This window comes from Cygnus olor, chromosome 1, assembly GCF_009769625.2.
Source record: "Cygnus olor isolate bCygOlo1 chromosome 1, bCygOlo1.pri.v2, whole genome shotgun sequence".
In the NCBI taxonomy this organism is placed as follows: Eukaryota; Metazoa; Chordata; class Aves; order Anseriformes; family Anatidae; genus Cygnus; species Cygnus olor.
The window spans coordinates 102649072-102675583 of record NC_049169.1 but is presented as its reverse complement, the minus strand read 5'-3'; the positions used below and the strand labels follow the sequence as shown (position 1 = coordinate 102675583).

The following is a 26512-nucleotide window of genomic DNA, read 5'->3' as shown; positions in this document are numbered from 1 at the left end:
TCACAAAAAGTGTTTTCCAGTCAAGACACAAAAGAGGTCTTTGCAAGCCTAGTTCTGTCACAATTAGTGGTGCACAACTATCCTGAACCACAAGGACAGCCAGAGGCCCAATAAATGAGAGAGAAAGATAACTCACAGCATTGATGCCCGAGAGCTGCTGGGAGAGCTGTAGAATTATGGCAATGATAATGGCTTGACGATAGTTTGGAGAACGAAAGAGCTCTGGCACAGTTGCTTTCTTCTCCTGAGACATTTTAGCACTCTCTTCTTTCATCTCCAGGATGTCTTGAGACACATCTTGTGTGCCACGGAGCTTCTGGAGAACTGTAGGGACGAATCCAGAAGTGGAAGGTAGAATACTCGCAAAGACAGGAGGTTCCCCCAATCCCTACGCTGCTGTTTCAGGGAAGGCACACTTGGAAGACAGAATCGCCTGCCAAGTCAGTGTTTGGTCCTGCTTTGTGGGAAAGAGCCTCTACATGTAGCTGTTGCTCATCTTTTCAAACCAAAATTCAGGGTGCTGCAATCACCATGGAAACCAAACCCAGGCACTGTTCATGTAATTTGTGCTCCTAACTTACATTTGATCCCTAATTCTGTTCATACACTTTCCAGAGCTGATTTCATCCCTCTGTGGTAGGGGAAGGAAACCCTCCAAGCTCATTGTTAAACATCAGTTTATTTCCTGCCACTCAGGAGGAGCCGACAAGCTGCATCAGCAGGTCCTGCTTCATCCCATCAGGCCAGTTGCCACTCCTAATTTCTTAATCCTACCAGGAGTCTGTTGGGATGCCAGGTTTCTCAAAATTCCTGGCATTGGTGCAATCTAAAGGATGGGAAGGTAGGTCTGGTGCCCTCTGGGAATCACACCCTTGTCTACCACAGGCTCTAAAGGCAATCCCAGCCTCCCACTCAAGCTCAGGGCAGGCTAGGAGCCACAACACAGCCCTGCCCCTTCAGAAATGAGTTCTTACCTGCTTGTGCTTTCTCTTCCTCCATCTTGTTGATCAACAGGAAACGGGGGCTCTCAGGGCAGAAAAGAAGAGCCACACACTGCAGGACTGCTGGGATGACAGTGAACCCCAGAAGGAGTGGCCAAAGTGCTTCAGTCCCCATGATTCCCTCCAGGCCAAAAATCTACCCATGAAATGGAGAGAAAAGATGATTTAAATCTGCTAATTCCTTACCTCTATGCCACAAAGTATGACAGGACAAAATATTGTACTCAACGGCAAATGCAGCCCACTTCACAAGGTCGCAGTCCCACACAGCCCTCCCTCACCTGACCTTTCCCCTAAGTACAAGATCAAGTTTGTCAAGCCTACCTGGGCCACCAGGATGCCTACAACAATGCCCAGCTGGTTGAGGGTTCCAAAGGCTCCACGGAGGCTGGTGGGTGAGACCTCACTGATATACATGGGTACAAAGCCAGTGCAAAGACCACAGAAAAGGCCAATAATGAAGCGCCCAATGATCAGCATCTCCACGGCCTTTGCAGTCTTGGATAAGGCCATGAGAGCACCACCAACAAAAGCCAAGATGTTCACCAGCAGCATGGAGTTCCTCCTGCCAGGGTAAAGATAACAAGGCTGAGCTTTAACTAGCAATAGAGTGGGAAAACCATGGGGAGGAGGATAAAGCTACCCATGACCCTCATCTTGAGAGCAGGAAAAGAACAGTAATTCCCATTCAGCTCCTGCCTTGACCTGCAACCATTCCTTTCTTTTCACAGCCCATACATTCTTCCTCCCCCTTCCTCTCACCTCTGCCTTCTTCCTCCCCAGAACTCCACTGCTAAATGGGAAGTCACTAATGGCTTGGATCCCTCCTCCCAACTTACCTGCCAAATCGATTGACGAAAAGGCTGACTGAGAAGGAGCCGATCATACCTCCTACTGAGAATATAGCCACAGAAAGGGACCATAATGAGGTGAGAAGCTCTGGAGAGACAGCCTCTCCACTCCGTTGGGACAAAGTTCTGTTGAAGAAGGCCTGGATGATCTGCAAGAGAAACCAGGGGGTAAAGTGGGTTACAATCCTGTGAGAGGCATTTTGCACTGGGTGAGGGGAGAATATTTCTGGAGTCTTCTGTTTTCATGGAGTCAAAGCAGCAAGAATAGGACAAAAGATTAAAAGGATGCAGCAAGTCAAGGCGGCACCCAAAGCAAAGATCAAGATAGAAAAATGAGGAACTAAAAATTCAACTAAAAGTTCAGAGACTGGTAGCAGAATGATGAGGGAGGGATTGCTTCACTGAACAGAAAGCATTGATGGTTAAGGAAAGTGGCTTTATGTTCTGAATGTTTCTTGATTTGAGTCACTGCTGATGTTTTTTAAGGTTGAGATGGGAGTGAGAGGGAACAAGAAAAACATGACCAGGGAACGGAGGGGAACATTTATGCCAACAGCAAAAACTTAGCAGCAGAGAATGGCTCTCTGCAATGGAAATAATTTGAGACATGAAGTTTCACTGAGGCAAGCCTGAAAACCGCAGCATTATACAAAACAATCCTTCGTTGTTCCTTGGAACAGAATGAGAACAGATAACAGGGCCTTTTCCAATTTGAGGCATGCTCTTCGATAATGAGGAGAGGAAGGAGATGCAGCCTCAGAGTGCCTGCCCCCAGCAGAGGGCAGCAGGACATTAGCTAGGGGACACCCCCAGCGCCTACCCCCCCAACAGCGTATGATGTGACATCTATTCCCGGAGATGGGGTGGATGTGGTATTAGTGACTCAGTTCCTGAGAGAGAGGAACCATCTTAGTACAACAAAACTACATTTCTCATTTTCTTCATCTTTTCTTTTTTTTTTTTATGGTGTAAACATATGATTTTGTCAGAATACCCCAGTCACAACCCTTTTACAAGCACTGAATTTGCACTTGAACTGAAGAAGTCTGAGAGATGGCCCCTGAGAGAAACCAGAGCAACTGCAGTCTCTACCAACCTTCTCAGCTCATTTCTGTACACTGCTCACTACTTGCCTTCTGCCCCAGCTGGTTCATTCTGACTCAGAACATCCTGCCTCATCCCCTGACCTGTACAACAGTCTAGATAGTTACTCAATTTGTGACAGATTGGAGAGCAGGGTAGCATAGGGCAGTATTTAAAATAGAAGAATCAAATTATGTTTCCTCTCCTCGCATGCCCTAAAGGGGAAGGAGGGGTGGGTCAAAACTGCTAGCTAACAAAATGACAAACCCTGAAGTGGCTGATGTTCCACAAAATGGCAGATGGACCCTTCTTTATCTAGGCAACATTCTGCACTCCAAATTAATACTCTCTGCTTTCTCCTTCCTAGTAACTTTGTCCTTTGAATCTCTTCCTTCCATGAATTCAAAAACCAGAACCAAACTGTTAGCTGCTTGATAGACAGCTCCCCCCACCATTTATATGCCTTTTTCTTTTCATCAGCCTCATACCTATATTTTTCCCCACTTCACCCATCCTCCCTCTTACCTTCTCAGGAGCATTGATGACACCAGTGTTGTACCCGAATTGGAGAGATCCAATAGCAGCAATAGTAACAGCATAGATAAGGGGTGCAGTAATTTTCTGAAGGAAGAGACAATTGTTTGGTTAATTTATTTGTGCTTTCTACACAACTTGAGCACAAACAGAAGATGCAGCTGTACCTGGAGCTATGGGAACACGGTTTTATCTAGCAAGGGTATGCACCAGTAACAGAGACCCTGGAAACAGAGGTGCAACTGGACAACGAAGTTTGGTGACTAGGAGAAAGGCCTGACCAACGTTTATAAATCCTGACATTCAACTATGCTCAGCTCATTAATAATGAATACACTGGCTCCATTAGTGGCTGTTATTTTGGGCTGATCTGCTTTATAGAAAAGATTTTGCTGATCATGAAACAAGGGTCAGACTCTTCCTCACGCCAACTGAGAAAGCCACTGCCCCCTTCTCCCCACCCCCAATACATTCTCAGATCTGCACCAGATCTACACTGGCAGTCACTCAAAGTTAAAACTTGCACTCTTCAGCAGCAGGTCTGCTTTTCCCAGGCTAGAACTTCCCAACCCTGCCCCAAGGCACATAAGCACAGGAGCCTAGGCTGCCAACCTTCTCCCTTTATTTGTCTTGACACTGAGTCAATAGTTGTTTGGTTTTTGTCAATGAGTTTTGTTTTTTTTTTTAAATAAAGCACAGACCCTGGAATTTGAGGGCATGTAAATTTTATTTATTAAAATTAAAAAACTGCTGAGCCCTCACAGCCATAAAGGAAACAGCTCCAACCTGCACAAGTCCCATAGACTGAGAAATTAAACTGTCAATAAAAAGCATCTGACATTTTCCTTTTAAAAAAAATCCAACATTTAAGCCAGCTCTGTTAGGGTGGCAGGGGGGAACAGGTGACTCAGGAGTTGGAACTTACACAGCCAGTGCTTAATTTGGCACTATTTGAAAGCACGTGCTTGTCTCAAAAGGGACTGTAAGCTTTTCTAGAAGTTTTAACAGTCCCAAAACTTTCCAATTATTCTCCTAAGGCTGGCAGGGCAGAGATGCGAGGCCATAGGGCCTACTGTCACAGTTCCTGCAATTTCTCATTTTCCAGCTCGCTCCAGAAGCAGCAGTTCCCAAGGCTGCCAGCACTCACACTACCCTTTACCGATCTTTTAAGCCAGGCATGTAGGTGCTTCTGGCCTGCACACTCCCACAAAGCTACCAGCTAGGCCTCAGTAAGCAGAAATTAAGGAAACTGCTCTCATGCATGGCTTCCCCTGCCTACATCATTTAAATATCTCAGTTTGAGGTCGCTTCCTACTAAGGTTAATGCCGCAGGCAGAGGACACAAGATCCTATATTCTTGCATGGGGCAGATGATTCCCATGGTACAATTCACACTTGAACATACCCCAGAGGATCCAAGCCTTTTCTCTGCCACCCTGTGACTGCTCCCCTCATTTTAGAGGACAAATTGTGGCACAAAACCACATGGACACAGCTCTTCCAAATCACGTAGATGCCAATAAAAGGCCATTAAGACATCTAAGCACTTTTAGGACTCCAGGCTAGGTGCCCCTTAGCTGGTATACCAAAGGGGATGACAAAGCCCAGCTGTCCACACTTCCAACACAATGACTCAACAGAAGAGAATCTTTCCCCTCAAGGCTCTGCTTTGTCATAGTGGTCATGGTTGACCTTTTTCTTCTGGGTGCAGCAGGGTCTACAGCGTATCTGCTCTGGAGGGACATCTTGCCTACATAACGCATACATAAGCTAGTTACGAGGTTGGTTCTACTACCACCTTTCGTAATGCATTTTCCGGAGTGTTGCCGCTTATTCGCCTCCATCTCCTGCCCAGCATCACACCACCCAAGACATCACATGGCCTGACCCAGCCTCCCCGGGCCAGCCAGACCATGAGCTAATGTATGGATCATTTGTTACTGCTCGCTGTGCCTCGCTTCCCAAAACGCAAACAGAGATCAGAAATAGTACAGCTACATCCACCCCAACCAAGGTTGAGGTCTACACACCGGCAGAGAACTCAAACCGCCACCCCTCCCCTCCGACCACAGGCACAGTAACTCCCGTCTCCTTCACTGCAGCCTCAAAGCAGCACAATTTGTTGAATCCTCCCCGGGATGCCTTGACGAGATCCGAGTGACCTTGACGGGATGCTCGCTCCTTTCCCTCCTCATCCTCTCACCCTACCCACTGCTCTCACCAACATGGCGCTGGGGGCCCGCGGCCTCCCTCAGGACGGCGTTTCCGTTACCGGAGCCATCCCCTCCGCACCCTGCCCCGGGCACAGGCACCGATCCGCCGCTCCCCTTCCCCACCCTGCCCTCGGACACGGCGCCCACCCGCTACAGGGCTCCACGGCCTCCGGAGGGGAAAGGAGGAACCGACCCGTGCCGCTCGCTTCTCGGAACCGAGTAACGGTTTTAACGCCGGCCGCGGCACCGCCACCGGGGCCCCTTCACGGGCAGCACCCGTCTGGCCACCACGAACCCCCCCCCCCCCCCATCCCTCCCTCCCTCCCTCCCTCCGGCCGGCAGCCCCGGGACCAGCCGGGCGCACGTTAATTGGATCGACACCAATTAACCGCGGGGAGCGTCACGCGGGGACACGCGCATCGCAGCGAATCAATCCTCGCTCTCCCCCCCCCCCCACAAAATAAAATAAAAATAAAAATCAACCGGCTTTCACAAACACACTACCCCCCCCAATAAAAAAAAAAAAAAAAGTTAAAAAATGATAAAAACGCAGTCTTCCCAATTAAATAAATAAATCCAGCCTTCGCCAACACGCCCGCCCCCGCTCCCTTCCAGGCAGACGTGGCTGTTTCTCCGAGCCGCACACCCCCACCGAGCGGCGCTCACCTTCTTGTCGGCCATCTCGGGCGGCAAACGGCTCCCAACGCCCGCTCCCCCCGCGCCTAACGGAACGCCGGCTCCGCTCCTCCGCTCGCGCACTCGCTGCCGGCCCCGCCCTCTGCGACGCCTGCGTCAACGCGCCTGGCGGCCCGCGGGCTGCCCCGCATTTATGGGCTCCGCCGCGGGACGGGGCGGGGCGGGGCGGCACCACGCCACATGGGGGGGGGGGGTCGCGGCCCCGCTGCCCACCGCACAGGGCGAGAAACGCTTTTGGGTGTTTGGGCGTGGTGTTTGTTTGCTCGCTTGTTTTTACACACGTATAGATATATATACATATATTTACCACACACCTATAAACCATGGGGGCAAAGCTCGAGGTGTGGCTGTGTTTGGTGTCAAAGCCCAAAATCAAGTTGGCCTCGTCAAACGACGCAGGATTTTGCTGTATTCGGAATCGTCCAAATTTTGGAAACGGCAGCGGTTCGGGTAGAAGTGAAGCTGGGGAGAAAGCTGGCACATGGCATTTTTTCAAAACAAGAAAAACTGTCTGGGGACCCACCATCCCCTTCGTCACCAAGTTCCGAGGAACTCGAACGTCAACATTTTAATTCCGTTTCTGCTATTTTTTTTCACGGTCGCCTGACCACAGACCGGCTACCAGGAATGTACAGTTCAAATGAGGTGACAATGTCCCCTCACGGGTGCTTTCTGTGTTGTTGTTGAAGCAGTACTCCCGACAGCAGGACTGCTGTGTAAAAGGACGAGGGAAAACTGCGCATTCCTCTTTCTTAGGCTACGTGATAAAAGCTTGTCCTCACACCCACCAAGGAGCACCGGGAGACAATGACGGTGGGAGAGGGGGTTACACACAATAACGCCCTGCCCCAGCTGCTCCCAGGGCCATCACGGGAGCCATCAGCCCATCAAAGGCCCATCCCCAGGCACACGGCAGGGGGGAAGGCAAATTAAGGTCTGGGAGGATGTGACACTGCGGGCTCCCTGCCGGGCCTGCCCCCGGAGAGCCATCAGTCTCATTGTCCAGGTGTGAAAGCCATCGGGATGAGAGGTGTCGGAGCGCCTTTCAGACCGGGGCAGGGCGGTGCTGCCGTGTACAGGGGCACATAGGATGCAGGGGAAGTGTTTGGGGTTTGCACGGGACTCGCAATGGGAAGTTAAGGAAGTAATCAAAGGTGGGGAAATGGAAGAATCTAGGTCATTTGGGGAGGAAGAAGTGCGGGAAAATGGAGGGATAAGGCGAAGAAAGGTTCTGTCCCATGTAAAAGCGCTGGCTGGCTGGCCAGTACACTTTCCCTGTGCCTCATCAGGACGCTTTGTCCTTACATGCCATTAACTCCGATTACTAACTCTTTTCCTGGGTGAGGAACTCTCCACTTTGGGTGTGTACATGGGGTGACAGCTCCTGGAGAGGGACCATGGGCCACAGGAGCCCGCGTACCCGTGGTCCCCTGGAGTGAGGTGCAGGTGTGCAGGTGAGTATATGTATATAAGTATATGTGGTGTATATGTATATGCATGTTTTCATGCATGTGACTACTGAGAATACAGGCTCAGCCTTGTTTGTGGCTGCACCTGGGAGCAAGGAGCCGTGGTAGCCTTGCTTTTACCAGGCTGCCAGATCTGGTCCTAATTCCTTAACACTCTTTGTCTGACTGATCTTGGCTCACATATATTTTTCTTTTTTCCTAGCTTGTTTTCCACTTATCTGCGAGCATAACAAACTCCACCTTGAATCTGATCACTCAGATGTCTCAAACCCTGGCATTAGCTCTGAATATATTCAATTACTGGTTAATGTGGAAAGTTGCCATATTTGGAGAGGTTCAAAACATCTCCAAATTTCAGAGGCAATCTCTGGACAGAAGAAAAAAACACAAAACAAAACAAACAAAAAAAAAACACATTCTTCTGAAATTGCATCACTCCTACGTTCTTCTTGACTCATGACTCAATTGCAAGTGCTGGGAAATCCAGACTTGAAGATTAAGTTAATCTAATCTTGAAATTTGATTAAATTATATTAATCTAAACACATACTTAACTGCCAGTCCAGTTTAGAAGCAATACAAGTTTAGCTGAAATTTGCTTCTCTGACACAAATGCAGAACACAGTTAGTGACATTTCATTATCTTTACAGAACTGTTGGAGTAAAAAGGAGTAAAAAAGAGACACAAGATTAAAATCCATCACTGAAAGCCAAATTTCCCTAAGAAATGTGGGGAAAATACCCCACCCTCCCATTTCAGCTGATTTTCCTCCAGTCTGAATTCATCTGCTGGCACTGAAATATTTAGATTTGAAGCTTGCATCACAGTCTGTTCCTTCTAAATATCAGTTTTGTTTCTGTCCTAGGACACACACGAACCTCCCACATGACAGATCATTCCTATGAAGATCATCTGTTGAGTAGCTTTGGGGAAGTACCTTAATGCCTCCTTAGCAGAATTATCTGATAGTGCACCAGCTTAAACTACACACTTAATCTGTTTTTGTGAATATAATAGTCATGCATATTATGCAATGTGCACAAGGATAGAGGCCCACTGCAGGTTACCAGTAGCCAGCCAGCCAGATTTTCAAGTGAAGAACTTCATGCGGGTTGCCCCACACTAGGATACACCAGTATTGTTACCAGCTATGTGAACTGGGACTCACTGAACACTTGAGAAGCTTCATTCATTTTAGCTTTGAGAACTCTCATATTTCTAAAATAGTGCATGCCAACTAATGTTTCGTTTCCAGAAAACCTACATTTTCCATGAAAAACTACTTTTATCAGAGAATTCAGAATTAAGAGAGTCCTAACAACTAGCAAGCCTGTTCTTTTATTTATTATTTTATATTTTAATTATTTATTAATTTATCCTAGAGGTTGGACCTGGAAAGTGATCCCACAAAAGCCACCTTGCTGTGGCTTTTTGAGAACGTCAGTGGAGCTCTAACAGGTACAATTCTTTGACAAATTTTGTATACACAAAGCCTTGGCTCAAGGGACAAATGGGAGAAGACACAGAAAACTGTGCTAATAAAATAAAATAAAATATGATATGATATAATGTAATTAATGGGAACAGGGTCTGATCAGCTTGAACTGATCAAGCGCAGCATCATCACTCTGCTGTCCAAGCTCCTGGCAAGCTACATTTGACCTTACACTAACTGCTTTTTCACATCTGCCCAGTTTTCAGCTCAGTGGGGCTGCCCCATGAGATGAAGCTCTTTCCAGTCTCCTTTTCCCCTCAAGTTCCTCACCATTCCTTAGTTCCGCATAAAAATTCCAAATAATTTTAGTGAATCCTTTCTCGTGTTTCTTTCTATTTTGTGTGGAGAACAAAATCTTCAGAGATAAGAGGAGAACAGACAAGGAGAATTATTATGCAGTGTTTGCCTTGAAAGATGATTTTGTGCTTTTCTGTTGTTGTGTTATAACAAAAGAGTATTCAGAACAAAGGAGAGAGAACAAGAGCCAACAAGGGCCAGATGCTTCCCCCACAAACAGTGAGTAACTTCATTGTTGAGAGGAGCTGAGAAAGAGTGGGAGAAAAAAGGAAAGATAAAAGAGAGAAACAAGATGATAGGTGGGGAATAGGTTGGCCCATAGACAGGAGGAGCTTAAGAGTGGAAAGAGAGAGAGGGAAGGGAGAGACAGAAGGCCAAAAACAAAACAAAACAAAAAACAAAAGAATAATGAGGTAAAGAAAGAAAGAATTAAAACAGATTAGAAGAGCAAAGTAGAGGAAAAAAAAAAGAGAGAGAGAGAAAAGAAAGGAAAAGGCAGCCGCAAAGTATGTGAGAAAAGGGATAACATGAATTGGGAGAAAAGATGAACACAGGCGGATAGAAGTGCAGGAGGAAATTGCAGAATTGCCCAATGAGAAGAGCACAGACACAACACTAGAGCGTTCGTGTCACTAATACAAAGTCATCTTTAACCCCTTCCCTTTTCCATGGTGAAATGTAGGTCAGAGCTGATGCCTCTGAAAATTTTCTTGATTAACCTAATTGATCAATCAAATCACTAAAGTCAAAAGCTGCTAATACTGCAACAATCAATTGCAAAGAGGAAGTAACTTTCATAAATAATAATAATAAAAAAAAAAAAAGCAGAAACCAACATGTTGAAGAGTAAAAGAGTAAACCGCAAACTGTAGCATCACACTGAGGGCTGTTTCCTGAGCTCAGCTCTGTGCTACGAGAGAGACGTGACAAGCCCAGACAGTCATCTACGTTTTCCTAGTCTTAACGCCCCATAACACTTTAGGCCTCATCTCTTCTTTTGCTCTAATCGGTAAAAGACTCCGGCCCAGCATCGAGGACACAAGCCAACTTTTTTTCTGATTGATGTTGCCAGGGCAACCAGGCTTTCTAGCAAAGACAGAAGCCATATATCTGTGTATTTGTCTTTTTCTTGTGCCATCAGTTTTTATTCTAACATTAGTCCACATCTAAGGATAGCAATAATGAAGTGTGTGCAGGTGACTCATGCAGAATGCTTTAAAAATGTTGCTTTCATAAGCAACAGCCCTTCGTATTGATCCTTCTTCGTTTCTGCCTCCTTTCCTCTGGTGTCTCCAGGAAACAGATGAGCTGAAACTCATCTGTTTTGGAGCATCTGAAACTGCTCAAAAGCCCTCAGGACTGGGACGCTGAAGGTGCTGTGAAGGTGGGTGGCACTGGCAGGGCTGTCCTGGGAGCTCAGGGCTGAGCTACCAGGAGTCTGCAGGGCAGGAAAGAGGAACTTTGGCCAAAATATCTCTGGTGAGGGTTTTTTATGTTTGTTTTGTTTTGTTTTGTTTTGTTTGTTTGTTTTTATATATATCAGCCACTGGATCTTACCATGGTTTTCTCTACCCTGAGCAAGAAACTGAATCTGAGGGGCAATGGAAGTAAACAGCTGTCTACTTAAGTTCAATTTTAAAACATCAGCTTAAGTAGAGGAAAAAAAAAAAGTACCAATCAGCAAAATTAAAAAGATAATTTCCTATTAATGTCCTGAAAAGCAGCACAGTGATATGAAAATATACCTGGTTTAGGGGAGTGGCTGGGTGAGGGGTGGTGGGTTCATGAAGAAGCCAGGAGAGGAACAGAAGGTATTGGATACAGGGAATTAGAGCTGCAGTTCAGTTGAGTCATCAGCTGACCCTTCCCTTCTTCTCCCGAGGGTTAAACAGAGTGGGCTGTTTTTGATGACCATTCCCAAATTAATCTTTACTTCATATTTCACAGGAAGACATTATATTCAGGAGGAAAAATTCTATTTGTTAAGGGGAAACAATTTTTCCGTGGAAGTCATAAAAATAAACCCTCTCAAGTACGTGCAGGGCACTGAGCCAGCCGAGCAAAAGGATGATGGGAAGTCTGACGAACTCAAACTATTTTGTCTAGCTGCTTAACCAGAATTTGTCTAGCTGCTGAACCGGATGCAACCTCGCAGTCACACAGAGACCGATCAGAAAGCATTTGGTTCCGCATGGTGTTTTATGCCTCACCTGGTCAGCCCAGCAGCAGTGCGATAGGTGCACAGGAGGTGAGCAATACTGCCTGTTGGCACGGGGAGCCAGCCTGGGCCTGCACACCGTGGCATAGGGTGGAGGCATTTCAGCAGTGTCAGCTGCCTTATCTCATGGCCCCATTTCGGCATACTTCTCACACCCCAACATTAGTAACAGAGAGCTACGCACACATCCAGTGCATATACATGGAGTATGCAGAGTCAAACCCACCCGCTGTACATACACACTCCCTAGCAAACACACACGTTAGACATACAGATATATTGACACAGCAGCTCAGGCACACAAATACACTGGCGCATAACTGGGCACAAGCAGAGCTGCAGATTCAAAAATGCCACTGCTGGCGGAATTTTTCATCTTGTCATCTGCTCCCAGGTATCCGGCCTGAATCACAGTACGTTTCCCAGCAATTGTATGAAGGGTTGTAGTGCAGGAGGGCAAGGGGAGGGGAAGCAGGGAGCAGGGACTGTGAAAACTGGCTCAGTAAGACTGCATGTAATTACATCAGAAAGATTCACAAATAAACAAAGGAAAGAAAGCCTCTGGCTGATCGCTCTCTGTTTGAACTAGATGATCTTAGAGGTCTTTTCCGGCCTGACCTATGTGATGGTTCTGTGTTCTGCAGCCCTGGTCCCCTCACTACAGCAGTTTAAAATTATCTTCTGTTGAGCTGGCAGCACTCAGAGATGACAAGATTTGAGTCTCCCCCTCTCCCTTTAGCAGGTTTGTTTCACCCAGCGGGATACCAGCAGCTAAGCCAGACAGTGCATAAGGTTTAGCATTCCTCTCCCAGCGGTAGATGCTCTGCTCTGCCCTGCCCTGTGGCAGTGTTAACCCCCCCTCTCCTAGCACCTTATATCTGCTGTTCAGTAGCAACGAGGAGAAGGAGCAGCACATGTATTGTTACAAGCAGAATGAGAAAGGAGGTGATATGAAGGGTGCTCTGAAGTGCAGCACACTGCTCCTGTCCAGGAAGGACAAGGTTAAACCACCTCTAGGGTGAGACAGGTTAGATAGCCAGTCCATCTCTGCATCTCAGTCGTCAGAGATGGGCCAGAAAGCATTCTGGCATACAGCCCCCTCTTCACAGCCTGGCAATTCTTCCCTCCCCTCCTTTGGAAACGGCATCAGCAGCCTTGGATGGGCATCTCCCCTACATCGACTGCTCAAGCCACAGCAGCCTTCCTCCCTCTTGCAAAACTCAGGCTACTGACACAGCTGCTGGCCTCACCCCAGCCCTGCCCTGTCAGAGGAAAACCTCCCTCCAGAGACAGCTCATTCTCCCAGGGTTTGTGTTGCTGGTCCTGGAAGATGCCCTGCGCCCTTCCCAGACAGATGCATGACCCTCCCAGTCGGAGCACAGCTGCACCATGCTGCAGCAAGCGGGGCAGTGGCAGGCTGCATGCCCAAGCCCGCTCCCCAGCATGCTCACAGGGCTGGCTGGGGTGGCTTGGGACAGACAGGATGTGGTCCCTGAGGGAGGCTGTGTGGGGACCCAGTAGAGCACAGAGCTTCCCCACCCTCGGGTCATGCTGCCTTTTATTTTGCCCTGTTCACGCAAACACATTTGGCTCTTACACCTTACACCCTCCATCCTCCCCCAGGATCGTTCACGCACCCTGTCACGGCTCACTTCCACTCCTACACACACGTGCATCTGCTTGCCCCCGGTCCTCCTCATCTCTTTGTAAACTAGTGGTTACCTTCAGCCAGCCTGTCTGTGCGAGGGTGCAGTGTACACAACTGCTCATGCATGTTTCTGTGGGTAGGTGGAGGATTTGCAGGGGCCTGCATTACACTCGCTTTCCTTTTATAAAATGTCCGGTCTGTGTAACTACGTTCTCATACAGATACGGGCTGTGTGCTACTGCGGGCCTGTGCAAATACTACTGCCTGAGATTACCGGTGCATGAACTCATAATATTGAAATGTGTACATGTGTATTCCTTTATGCCCATGTATATATGCACACAAGTTTATATCTGGGCATACATTAAAATGCGTAAACATATTTATATACATGCTCCTATACCTACTTCATACATAGAAAGGTATGTACATATGCATACATAGCTGTATTTTTTTTATATCTGTGCTTGTTTGCATTTGTGTGTATACACTCTTTGTTCATGTCTATGTACACCCACACCCGTGTGCCTACATTCACCTTTTTCCCTATGTGAAATCTTACATTTCTGTTGTTTATTCTTACGTGGCACCTGCCAATATTTATATTCCTGTGGCTATATACATGCAGTTTTCAGACTTGGGGCATTTACTTTCAGATGCAGTTTGTCCAAAACTAAACATTAACATCCATATTCACATTGACAAAAATTACAGCACAACAAAATCCTACATAGAAACTTCTGTAGGTAATGAAAGTTTGTTTGTTTTTTTCATAGCATTTTGTCATGCTTCTCTCTTTGCAGTGATAAGATCACAAAATGCAGAAAAGAAGAAAGCTTGAACAGCAGGAACATGAGTTTTGTTGAAAGCGCTGAGAAACTCAACAGTTTTCACCCAATCCTCAAAAACAGAATAAAATCAAATCAAATCTGTACTCTCCCAATCAATGTGAAGTGCAACACTTCCAATTTTGTACAACAACATTTGCAATAGGGTAGGCGGCAGCTGTTGTTCTGCACTGCTATCCTTTGCTTTAGCCTCTGCCCTTAAAAGACTGTGCCCTGTACACTAGTATCTTTTTTAAGCTTAGCCCGGAGCAGGATATGATTTGTCCCTGCAAAATTCTGCATGCCTGCCTGAGAAACAAGGTGCTTGGAATGACTGGGTATGTGGTCATCCCTCTTATCTCTGAAGAGAGGTTGCCACAAAGGGTGCAACGGGAATGCTGACCTAGTGTGCGTTCCCATCTCTTTCCTGATACATCTCCTTCCAAAACCATGAGCTGCAGGAGATGGTGTACAGGTTTTCACTGTATGACAGGAGGTTTTCACCTCCTTTCTTCTACCGTCCCTATTTTTCCCGTAGACAGCAGAAATTCAGGAAGCAGAGCGAGCTAACAGCTGGTTTACTTGCTCTTCAGTCCTGGTATCTCTCCAAAAGAAATAATTGAGATTAGTACAGGTACACTAAGTGTAAGGAGATGTCCTTGGTGTTCCACGGGAGCATCTTCCAGCAGAAGCTACTGTGGGAACTGCACAGGAGTCGTGGCTGTTCTGGCCCGGGCCTCTCCCAGAGAAAGCTTTGTAAAGTGGAAATGTCACAGTCTTGGCTGCACAGCTCCTTTCTTCCAATCCACATTGCTCCATCTAGTCCTTCCCTAGAATATTTTGTTTGCTCCAAAACTGCTCTCACCTCTTTCTTAGTAAGGAAAAGGTCAGCTGCTGTGAGGTCAGGGACTCTTTCAGGATATGGCTTATAGGTAGAGATGGTTTAAATATCTTCAGTATTGAGAAGCTTCAGATCTGAGTTCCCTAGAGATCACATATTATGGGACAACAGGGAGGAAACAGGCTCAGCCCTGCTCTGTGTCTTTTCATCTGTGATAGCAACAGTTTCATAAAGCATCTACGCCACTTTTTCCAACAGGGGCTTCACTCTTGGAGACATTCCTTCAAGGAGGATCATACAGGTGCATGTCACACAGATAAAAACACCATCACAATTGGCTCTAACCCTCCTGTGCCTGAGCAGACAGCCGGTGAGCACTGGGGACTAGCTGCCCATCCCACAGCTCCAGGTAGGGCTGAGGTGGTTCACAGGGAAAGCCACCACACGTTTTCAGGAGGGAAAGTGCTTGGCCTCAGGTCACTGGTTCTGCATGGATTTGTTCCGGTTTAATTGACCAGGTGGGAACAGGGTGCACTTTGTTTGAAAGAGATTATGCTCCTGAATTAGCTCTCCTGCCAAGTCTCTTATCGTTCTGCAAACAATGGGAGTATGGGGAAACGGACCTGGGAAAACAGAGGCTGGATGCATAAGGAAGAGCGTAGATTCCTCTGTTGATGACACAGATAAGTAGAACTGGCCATTTCCCAGCTCAGAAATTAAACTAAAGAAATGAGATGGCAGGCCTAGGATAGCAAGGAGACATAGTGGAGGGACCGTGTGCTGACTGAGAGGGAAACCAGCCACAGGGAAAGACAGGCATCCATCCAGTCTTTAAACCTGTTCTCTGCAGCCAAGGGTTTTCTCCCCACAGAGTAACATTTTTAAGCATCAGTCACTCCCTGTCCTGTAAAACCCTGCCGCGGGAGGGCCAGATGCCATGTGTACACCCACTGGCTATGTGGCTTCGTTTTACCATGTCACGTCACCCTCCTCTAACCAGGCTTCTCCTGCTTTTTGCCTTCTCCCTGCTGGTCGACTTTCACGTTTTTCACTTCTTTCTCCAAGTCTCCTTCTATCCATCTGTGGTTTCTGTGCACGCCCTTTTCCCCGATGCTGTGTTTTTTCCCATACAGCGTGCATCTTTCCGCACACTCCCCCTGCCTCCTCTGCTGCTCCCCAGCGGCTCCTCCTTCCCCCGGCTGTGCTTTCTCTCCGTGCTTTTCTCTCCCCTCCTCCCTGCTCATCCCCCGGCCTCTGCAGCTGCGCTCCCCAACTTCTGCCCCGAGGCCCCTCGGGAGGGAAAGCCGCGGTCAGCGGAGGGTTAAAGCGCGGCGGGGGCGGGCAGCGGCCCTCCTCCGTCCTTGATCGCTGCCATCAGCCTTCGGGAGCCCTCGGGAGGCAGGAGCCGGGCGCACCCCGTGCAGGCTCGCACGTCCTCGGCAGCCTGCGCGCAGCTGGGCCCCGCGGCCGGGCGCAGGGGTGTGTGTGTGGGGGGGGGGGGTGGGGGGGGCAGGTGAAGCTGGCTTTTGGGCAGACGGAGCTGGTGGCACGCGTGGGGGCCTCACAAACGTGAGGATCGCAGCGGGCGGGTGCGGTGAGAGGATGTTTTAAAACGCCGAAGCACATTCAGCATCATTGCCGCCGGGCTCAGCCACTCTGCGCAGGTCCTGCGCGCTGCGTGGGTGCCTTTTCTTGCCTTCATCCCACAGCACATCGCTGAGTCCCGCTCAGTACTCCTTCCTCCTGAAACCCCCCCCCCCCCCCCCCAACACGCACATCTCAGCCCTGCAAGCCCCAAGCAGTGAAATTTCTAAAGAACCAAGCACTGCGCAAGCAGTCAGCCTGATGGGCTTCCTTCCTGCCTGGGCAACTGCATCTCTTTGGCAACACAGAGAGCAAAAAGAAAAACACACAGACTGAGATTTCTCAGAGGTAAGAACAAGAGCAGACATCTCTTGCGGAGGCATCCCTGCCACCCTCTGCTCAGAAGTACAGTAGTATAATTCAGAGGGTGGAAAACAAAGAAGTACCAAAATCAAGGAGTACCTGGCCAAGTGAGACTAAGCATGGGAATTTGGGTGTGATGTCAGGAGCTGTGCCTCTGAGCCAAACGTCCCCAGCTGAAGGATTGCTGGGTTATTCCTGCTTCTGGTACATCCAGCCGGAACCAGGCACAGAATAGTGTGGTATCTTGCCAGATCCTCAAGCTTTAAGGGATCACAGAACAATATGTGAAGTGTTCCAAAATGTGCCACTAATTTCACACACTCCATCCACGAGGCATGTATGCAGACATCCCACTTCTGTAGCTCTGTAGGACCTAGACACCTCACAGCCTTGATTCTTCACAGCACCCCACTGAAAAGAGGAAAGATCCTTTTCCAGATGCAGAACTGAGGCAAAGGCAAACTAAGAGTAGATCCCAAACTAAGACGCCACAAGGCTGAGCACTTCAGCGTAAACTCTTTCTCAGCCCTTCAGATGGAAACCAAGAGACCAGAAGGAGAGATTACTGTTTTTTTGCTACTATGGACCCCAAAAGCCAACAGTCAGGGAAACTGTAATGCAAATTAGCCTAGAGGAAATCAGTAAAGCCCAGCACTCTCCAGGCTATGTTGCTTTACTCAGCATTGTTGGGAGCTGTCTCCCTCCAGAGGGGACCTGTAACCTGTGCCTTTCTGAAGCCACACTCATCCTTCTCCTTTAAAAACAAAGGGGAAAAACAAAAAAATACAAACCCAACAACAGAAAATCAGCTGCTAAAGAATCTGTTCTTTCTCCCCATTGACTGGGTAACTCTATGATTAGTGCAATACCCCAGAACATGAGACCCATACTCAGCTTCTCCATTAAAGAACCTTTTTTCTACCTTCCTCTTCATGGTCTTCATGGACCCAAAAGTTGCTGATGAAGAACAAACCCACTCACTGTGATGCTATGAATGCTTTTTTTTAGGTCTCATAACTCCCTATAGTAGTCCTTAAAATATACATCTTCTCTGCCTACCATAATAAGTTTAACCATGCACATGGTCAAAAACAGAGCAAAGAAGCTCTGTAACAGAAGCCAAGACCACCTACCTGCTCTCTGTAACTCTGCCAGGTAAGGTAGGGATCATGCTGCCTAATGCAAGTAATGTAGCTCTGCCTAATTTGTGGGCCAATGCATCTTTAACTCTTCTTTGCATGGGGATGTGTCCCTCTGCCCAACCCAGAATTTGTAATCATTAACTTATTAGGGCTTCCACCAGTCCAGTTGCTTCCAGTGGTGAGAAGGCCTTCATAGGGAAACTCTCTAAGATAACACATTGCATTTCATGTGGTATCTGATCTAGCAGGCATGCAAACAGTATTTTCAGAAAAAAAAAAAAAAAAGAAGCAATGACAGAAATTTGCCTCTAGTATACAACATTCACTGAGCGTGTTTTTTTTTAGGAACAAGTTTTTTAGGTGTAGTTGCCTAAGTGCCGGCTCTCACCCTTCAGATTCATAAGTTCCTGTATTGAAATCTGTCTTAGTAATGAGCACTGCACTACTTGTTGTAGTAGAACAAGTAGCTGAACAAAGGGTGGGTGAACTGCCACACTGATGTGGGCCTGGGAACTTCCCTCTCAAGGGAGGAAGGAGTGTGAACAGGTGATGCCAGTGCACAGCCATCGAGGCCTATTTTTTAACTCCATCCAGTGTTCTGGCACTACAGCCACCACATCACTCCTTTTCCCCAACTTCAATACTCATCTGTCTTTCTAGGTCTTCTTTTGGTATCACAGACAATGACTGAGACAGAGAAATTGAAAGAAGGATGAAGAAGATCTGAAGCAAAAAATAAGGAGAAAAAAATACTTGTCTTACAGAAAATGAGGGAAGGACAGGAAAAAAAGAGCAACAGAAAAACAAAATGCAGGTTAAGACTATACATGAAAGGAATAACTATGTGAGAAATGTATTTGCAAAAGACAAGAATAATAAAAAACGAAGAAAAGAAGAAAGAGAAACAAATACATCTGATATAGAAACATTTCTCCTTACTGCAGCTATATTCTTCTGACTTGCAGAAAGCAATTGGGTAAAAGTTGCGGGACAGCATAAGGGAAGGATGTTCTTGCAGTGTTTTTGTGCTAAGTGAAGTAATTAGTGCAGCAATGAGTTGGGGGGGGGGGGGGGGGGCAGAACACGGTGCAGGACTCCTTCAGTATCCACAGAAGAGTTTTCTTTTAAGCTGTTAAATCATTACTTCAGTTACTCACTAGCTTGGAGGTCTTCAAAGTTTCTCTTGGTCAAAAAATAGCTCCTGAATTATACCTAGTGTTAGGTACAGGCTCCCTCTGCAGCTCTTTGTGCTATAAAGGAGCTGGGCACCACAGCCATTCAGCCTAACTTATGCCAAGAGTTCAGGTTTCCCTGGGAATTTGGGACCCTGAGGCAAATCACCTTTACCAGGTTTAAATACTTATCAGATAACACATTCTTCAGCCTTTCAGAAGAATCACTGGATCAGAGACAGAGAGGACAATGTGCTAGTCACATGAGACCCTAAATCCTGAACTGACCTAAAAGTGCAGTGAAGCTCAGAACTCCATAAATGACCGATTTATATGCAACTGATCCCTAATCAAGTGTTAATACAAGATTTCTGGGAACACCTTAAACCGTGGGGTGAAATGTAGTAGTAAAATACATGCATCACCACTATTGCTGGGTCCATACAGCAGACCCAGGCCTCCCCCAGATCCCCATTTTGTGCAAGGCTCAGGGCAAGATCTGGAATTACTTCCCCATGGCAGCCACTCCCCTGTTTGTTCCAGAGTTTACCCCATAGAGCTCAGAATATTTCAGAAACTAAAAATAAAAATTAAATAGAAAAATAATAATAAATTAAAAACAAACAAAAAACTACTGCTGACATGGCTTTCAGAGCCTGCAGCCAGCTAGGCATGGATTATAATAGGAATAATTAGTGCTCCTAAAGGGTCCAGCTCAAATCACAATGACTCTGTAGAAAGGACTGTATATAAACAGTAAGAGTTAGCCATGTCTTGAAGATCTATCTCAAGACCAACAGAGATAAGGAAAAAGAATTCATGTTAACACTGTTTTGCTGATATGGGAACCAGGCATGGAGTGATTACATGGTTTAGCCCAAGAGAAAATCTGTGATGATGTTGTAAACAAAACCCCAACACGCTGAGACCCAGACTGGTGCTGTACCAGCTAGGCAATCCGTGATCTCCCCCTGGACTAGGAGCAGACACCATGACACAGATGACTGTTATGTCTAGAAAACAGGGCTGCTACATATGCTGTATTTTTAATGCAGTTCATCTTTACCCTAGATTCCATGCTCCTTTAATTACTCGAAGCCTCTGGCACCAAAGAATAATCTATGGGGAAGTGAGGAAGTATAGTTATGGATCATAAACCTTCACTTGCCGGCTGGCAATGTCCACAGCTGATGCTATCAGTAGGACAGATGTCAGATTCTGCCATCTAGCCCAGACCAGAAACAAGAAAATCACCTTTAGAGTTGCACTCCACATTTTTCTGCCTAGGTGACTGGTTCTAGTAGGACACTCAAAAAGGGCAACACTCTTCCTAAACCAGGACGAAAATCAAAGATACTTGCTGTTTGGCATTATGCACCAAAAAAAGTTGGGGTACAGCCCTTGAGATATTGCAGCACAACATCAAAATGCCGTTGTGACTGCCTATGTGAGCACAAGCATATTCCTACTTTTTACTGAGAGGAATAAGTACTGTTTAGGACTGTGACATTGTCCCTAAATTGCAGCTGGAAGTTGACAGCCTGTCAAAGAGAGGAACCAAGCATCACTGAAGAATATACGTCAAAAATGCAACCTACTTTTGCAGCCCTATGGCCTGTTCTCCCACAGGCTAAATCAAATCTTGATGGTTTGTAGTGTAGTAAAAGATCTGCCTAGACCCAAGTAAAAGAGAAGGGACATGACATGCTCAAACACAGAACACCTTTTTCTGTCTCTAATTTTGACTCCCTCGTGGCATAATTACTGGGTCTGGAGTAAACTCTTAATGCTGAAGCAGGTCTATATGAGTTCAGCATGCTCTGTGGAGAACAGCTGTCTCCGGCTTCCAGACCAGACTGATTGTGCGACAGCAGGTGTGTAAATCGAACCTGTCCATCCCCTAACAGTGGGAGGAAAACATATGGAGTAAATGTGGATTTTATCTACAGGGAAGGCTCTTACAGTTGCCATGACTCCACACTGGCTCCTCCCCAGCTGTAAAGATGATGCAACATCTGACAGCAATCAATGGCATCCATGTACTGTGTTCCCCTCACTCTGCGTTGCTTCTGTCCCCACCTTGCCTGCAGGTTTTGGAGCCCCACCAGAGCTGCCCCACTTTATGATTCACCACTGGGAGTATGTTCTCCTTCACCAGTGTGAAATTCAGACGGACAGACAGCAATTTAAATGTCAATACAATTAACTGTAAACTTAACTCCCTTTCAAAGGGAGCAGGTGAATATATGTCATCTATTCCCTCTGTTGCACAAATCACGTGAACAGAGGTTATTACAACCTGAAAAACTGAATGAGGACTAACCACGGCAATCCAATGCAGACAAGCCAGAGCCTCCTCTCTCCAGATACCACCTCTGGCATTCCCACCTTACAAAACCCCTTCCCTTGGGGTCCCCTCTGTCTGCAGCACTCTTCTCTGTTATATACCCAGGTATATACCCTGGAGGAGCTCTGCTATCATTTGAAACCTTTGTGCTCCCCACACGTGCTCTAACATTCTCTTCAGCTGCTTTTCCAACTCCCAGGACATGCAGTCCCCCTTTCACCTTCAAAGTACCTTCCCAAGGGCAGCAGTCCTGCTACAGAAGCTGGTATTGGTTTCCTCCTCGTCTTCCAGCCTCAGCTGACCTGGCTGAACCTCAAGCACCCAACTAGCCTACCCATTTCGCCTGCCTTCACTGAATAATTCAGGAAGGTGGAAGGCAGCATGTCAAAAGGAAGAGCTACAGCTGGGTCACCACGTTAGCTGAGCATGTTGCAGAGCAGGCTGCATTCCCTGATGCCTCTTGACTTGCCACAGGGCACTGTGAAACCCCTCACCAGCTCACGTGTTTCTAGGAAGACCTAGGAGCACCGCAGCCTGCTTCCTCCCTTTTAAAGCTTGCCAGCTGTCTTTCACTCACAGCTGAATTAATCAGATGTCCTCACTTACTCCACTGGGGACGGGAACTGTGCTTCTAGGTATGCAAAAATTGTGACCATGTCAGAGTTAACTCTGGCTCGTGAATTTTGCAAAAGGCTGACAGTTTTCTTTCTTTCAGCTAAAGAGTGATGTTGTTAAAACATACTGAGTTCTCCTAACAATGTTTCCTTCAACCCAGTCACGAGCCAAATAAGCACAGACAATATTTGTGATTCTTCTGTTGGGCATTGTATCGTTTTAGGCTTTTAAATTCCTTTTACTAGAGTGTAGCTCAGAAATAGGCAGCATTTGAGAGATGCAAACAAATTTCCCTTGCAGTTTTTCCCTTGAGTCATCTTGTCATAGATTTGTAATAAAAAACTAACATCCTGCTTCACAATGAATGGGCATTTTGATAGTTATAAGATCTGTTTCTGATGTGTGCATGGTGTTTCAAAGTTCCATGCATGTTTTCCAGGCTAAAATGGCTTTGGGAGGCAGGGTACTTATAACTGATTAAGGTCATTTTTATTTTCTATGAAAAATGGATGTAGGGACAGCCACAGAGAAGAGTAATTATCTCACTGAGATGAACACCAGTTTACTTCCCCTCATAAATAAGTATGTCTAGATTCAACAACAACACAAGCAATTGTTGTCAGCAAGGCCTGAGAACAAGGGAATCTTCTTGGGCATATTAATATCTCTCTAGACAAAGTCAGCCTTGATTTGTCATTGTTAAGTATTGTACTCAGAACGTCACATTAAGGACTGCACAGAGAAATTACCACAAAAGCAGCAACTAATATTCCCGAGAGTTTACAAAGGTCAGAATTATTTAATGCCCTTGCCAAATGACAACGATCAGTCATGCCAGACCTGGAAACGGATTTCAGGCTTTCTATTTCTGTGATCCCATTATCCTCTGTTTCCCACCTGCACAGCAACTGATATTCCTGGCCCTTCTTCTGTCCTCCTCTACATTAGCATCTCTCCAGCCAAAGCTCCAAGACAAGTAACAGCATGGAAATGTGCAATTGGATCCACCAGCCTCCCCTTCTCCCCTCATGCCCATGCACCTTCCCTGTGCTCACTTTCCTGTAACAGGTCCCCTCTCATCTTTAAGCATCTGCACTGTGGTCTGTGCACAGCATCACACAGCTCCTGCATTCATTCCCTCGTGCATTGTATGTCTCCCTTGTGTATGCAGCCATTTCCTTCTGCATCATCTTTTCTCCATCATCTTTCTCCTCTTCGGCCTCCTTTTTTTCAACATCTCCCTCCTGGCTTAATCTAGACTGAGGTTAAGGTGTGATGTTAGCCACCCAGGATAACCCAACTAAATTTTTTTGCACAGAGAAGCTGTGGATGCCCCATCCCTGGCAGGTTTCAAGGCCAGGCTGGATGGGGCTTTGGGCAACCTGGTCTGGTGGGAGGTGTCCCTGCCCATGGCAGGGGGGTTGGAACTGGGTGATCTTTAAGGTCCCTTCCAACAGAAGCCATTCTATGATTCTGATTTTTACCAGTCTAATGCGGACACAGCAGACTGGTTTTAAGAAATGTTAAGTGGACCGTTAGAATCTAAAGGGTACACTTTAATTCCTAATCTAGGCAAGAAAGTTAAGTTGCTTTGCAGCTCTCTCAGTTTCTATCAGTTTCTGACTCATTGTTTCCAAGGGTCTCTCCTCAGTTTTGTTCTGGTCTTTGTCATTTGGAACCCATCTCTTTTTCCTTCTTGTCTTCCCCAAAGAGGCTCTTTTGTACAATTTCTCCATCACCCCAAACAGCACATAACTCTTTGTTTTCCCCCTTCAGACTGTGCTACCCACAACATATTTTTTAGCCATTCTCAGAAAAAATCACATGGCCTTTCTCGTTTTGTTCCTTCCTCTTCTTACGCGTTCATGTTAATATTTGCTTGTTTTTCATTGGGAGTTTATCACTCCTTCCTCGAAGACAAGAGAGAGAAAGAGAGAAAGAAAGAGAAACAAAGGACTTGTTTTGCGCCTTAGATATGGATTAGGTGAGGTCAGGATTTGGGAGGAATTTTGCTAACAATAAAGGGAGGCAGAAAGGGAACAAAAGAGACTTTCAGCTCTGGGGCCCCCCATGTAAGAAGGACACAAATGTATTAGAACGAGCCCAGAGGACAGCCAAGATGAACAGGTTGCCCAGAGAAGCTGTGGATGCACATCCTTGGAAGTGTTCAAGGCCAGGTTGGATGGGGATTTGAGCAATCTGGTCTGGTGGAAGGTGTCCCTGCCCATTGCAGGGTGGTTGGAACTGGATGGTCTTTAGGGTCCCTTCCAACCCAGACCATTCTGTGATTCTATGACTAGAAAATAAGATGGAGTTAAAGCATAAAAGCAAAAGGTTTAAGGTAGGGCTGAGTAACAGCTAACATCAAGAACAACAAAAGAGGCCTGATCTCACCTTCCAGTACTGCCTTTGGTATCTAGGAGAGGGCAGGTGGCAGCAAAAACTGGATTGCACGAGGGGCACCAACCACTCCAACACTCCCCTCTGCTGGCCACTGCCCAGGGGGAACCGGCAGGGAGTGGCAGGGTGCTGCGGCAGGGTGCGGGACTGCGGGTCCCTGGGGGCCCCCAAAAATGTCGCTCTTAGCTGAGCCACAGAGTTCTCATTTAAGGCTGAGAATGGCTGAACTACTGGCGGAATTCATAGCTAAGTTCTAGACGTTTGGTTTGTGTTACTAGTTATACGTGGTATCAACACACCAAATCTATTAAATTCGTAGCTCTTTTACGCCTTTAAATGCATATTAATATCCCACAGCATTCTCATCTCCTTATGGCACTTAACAGCTTCCTCCAGTGGTCTGGGTTTTCTTTCCTCACTGCTGTTAAAAGGGGGCGGAAGCTACGACGAAATGATAAGCAGAAGCCCTGAAAGGCTACATCATTTACAAAACAACGTGGAGGCATGCGTTCATAGCATGTTAAATAACATGAAAAAACAAGTTTTGCTGCATCCTTTTGTGCTTAAAAATACTGATGCATGATCTTGGTTTAACACACATGAAGAACTTCTTGGCCTACTCCTGAGAATTGTATGGCTCTGTAAAATTTGCTACAGCTTTTCTGTTGACAGTGCAATACAGAAGGCACTATTATTTGGCTACAGCAGAGCCCGTTTTCCTTTTATTTTATTTTATTTATTTTTTTTCCCCAGGGGATCTACAGCGTGCGTCATGTGTCTGCTGCATGTGCATTGGAGGGAGTTTCTGGATTTCCTTCCCGTGCTTGTAGGATGGTGGGCTCACAGCCAAGTCCCATTTTTCCTTAGGTTCCGATCTCTAGATTTTTTTTTTTTTTTTAAACTGAGCACTTCCTTTGCCCTGCTTTTAGCGACGTGCTCTAGACGGGTTTTCAGGCCTGCTTTAATCTCGGCAGGCGTTTCAGCACGACCCCACTCCCCGCCGGCGGCCGATATCCTCACGGCGGCTCTGCGCTCCCTCTTCTTGATCCGGGGGCTCCCCCTGCAGCCCTGGGGGGGTCTGCTCCCCGCTCCGCCCCCTCTGTGCCCTCCCTCTTCGCTCCCCCCGCCTCTGCCTCGCTCCTTCTCCCCTCCCTCTCCCTGCACGCCTGCAGGACCGCCGGGCAGAGATGCCCTCCCTCCCCTCTCTCTTCTGCAAACTCACCTCGGCCAGTCCCGGGCAAGAGAGGGCCATTTTTTAAGGCTTCAGTTCCCAGAGGTCATCCAGCTGCCCGCAGCCCTCTGCCTCCGAACGGGGCAGATCGTGAGGCAGGGGATTGTGATGCGCCTCTTGCCCCTGGGGACCCGCGGGCCGCCCTCCTCGGGCCGCTAAACAATGCTTTTCTGCTTGGGGACAGGGCTAAAACCTGGCAGCACTTCTGCTCGGAAGGACCTGTTGCAAAATAGGGGGAGCAGGGACATGCCAGGACCACCTGCTGCTGAGCAGCAGAGGCTGCAGAAGACGTGGGTGATTTACCGCAGTGTTTGACTGGCAGCTCATCGCTTGCCACAGACAGTAAGCGAACGGTACGGCACGAAGAGCAAGCAGTTCCCATGGCAGCAGAGCTCAAGCCATCTGAGGTCAAGATATGACGGAGGCTGCCGGAGAAAATGAGTTTTGCCGAGAGGATAAAACCCGCCGCACTGGGCTCCTGAGC

At 47.2% G+C, this 26512-nt stretch overlaps 1 protein-coding gene across 4 annotated transcripts in view; it reads right to left on the bottom strand.

The window, feature by feature from the left end:
* The window catches only part of SLC2A3 (solute carrier family 2 member 3), a 30924-nt gene extending 4496 nt beyond the window's left edge, over positions 1 to 26428 (bottom strand). The window contains exons 1-6 of one of the 4 annotated variants that reach the window (XM_040574776.1): positions 26020 to 26428; positions 3461 to 3556; positions 1841 to 2001; positions 1326 to 1566; positions 975 to 1137; positions 137 to 324 (exon numbers count right to left, since the gene is read on the bottom strand). In XM_040574776.1, coding sequence (XP_040430710.1) covers positions 137 to 324; positions 975 to 1137; positions 1326 to 1566; positions 1841 to 2001; positions 3461 to 3556; positions 26020 to 26049 — 879 coding nt within the window. In that variant the 5' untranslated portion in view covers positions 26050 to 26428. Of the gene's footprint in view, positions 1 to 136; positions 325 to 974; positions 1138 to 1325; positions 1567 to 1840; positions 2002 to 3460; positions 3557 to 4864; positions 5648 to 5690; positions 5802 to 6348; positions 6558 to 26019 lie in introns of those variants that run through there. The other 3 variants (XM_040574784.1, XM_040574794.1, XM_040574770.1) reach the window with 3 other exon arrangements.
* Between the last annotated feature and the right edge of the window lie 84 nt (positions 26429 to 26512).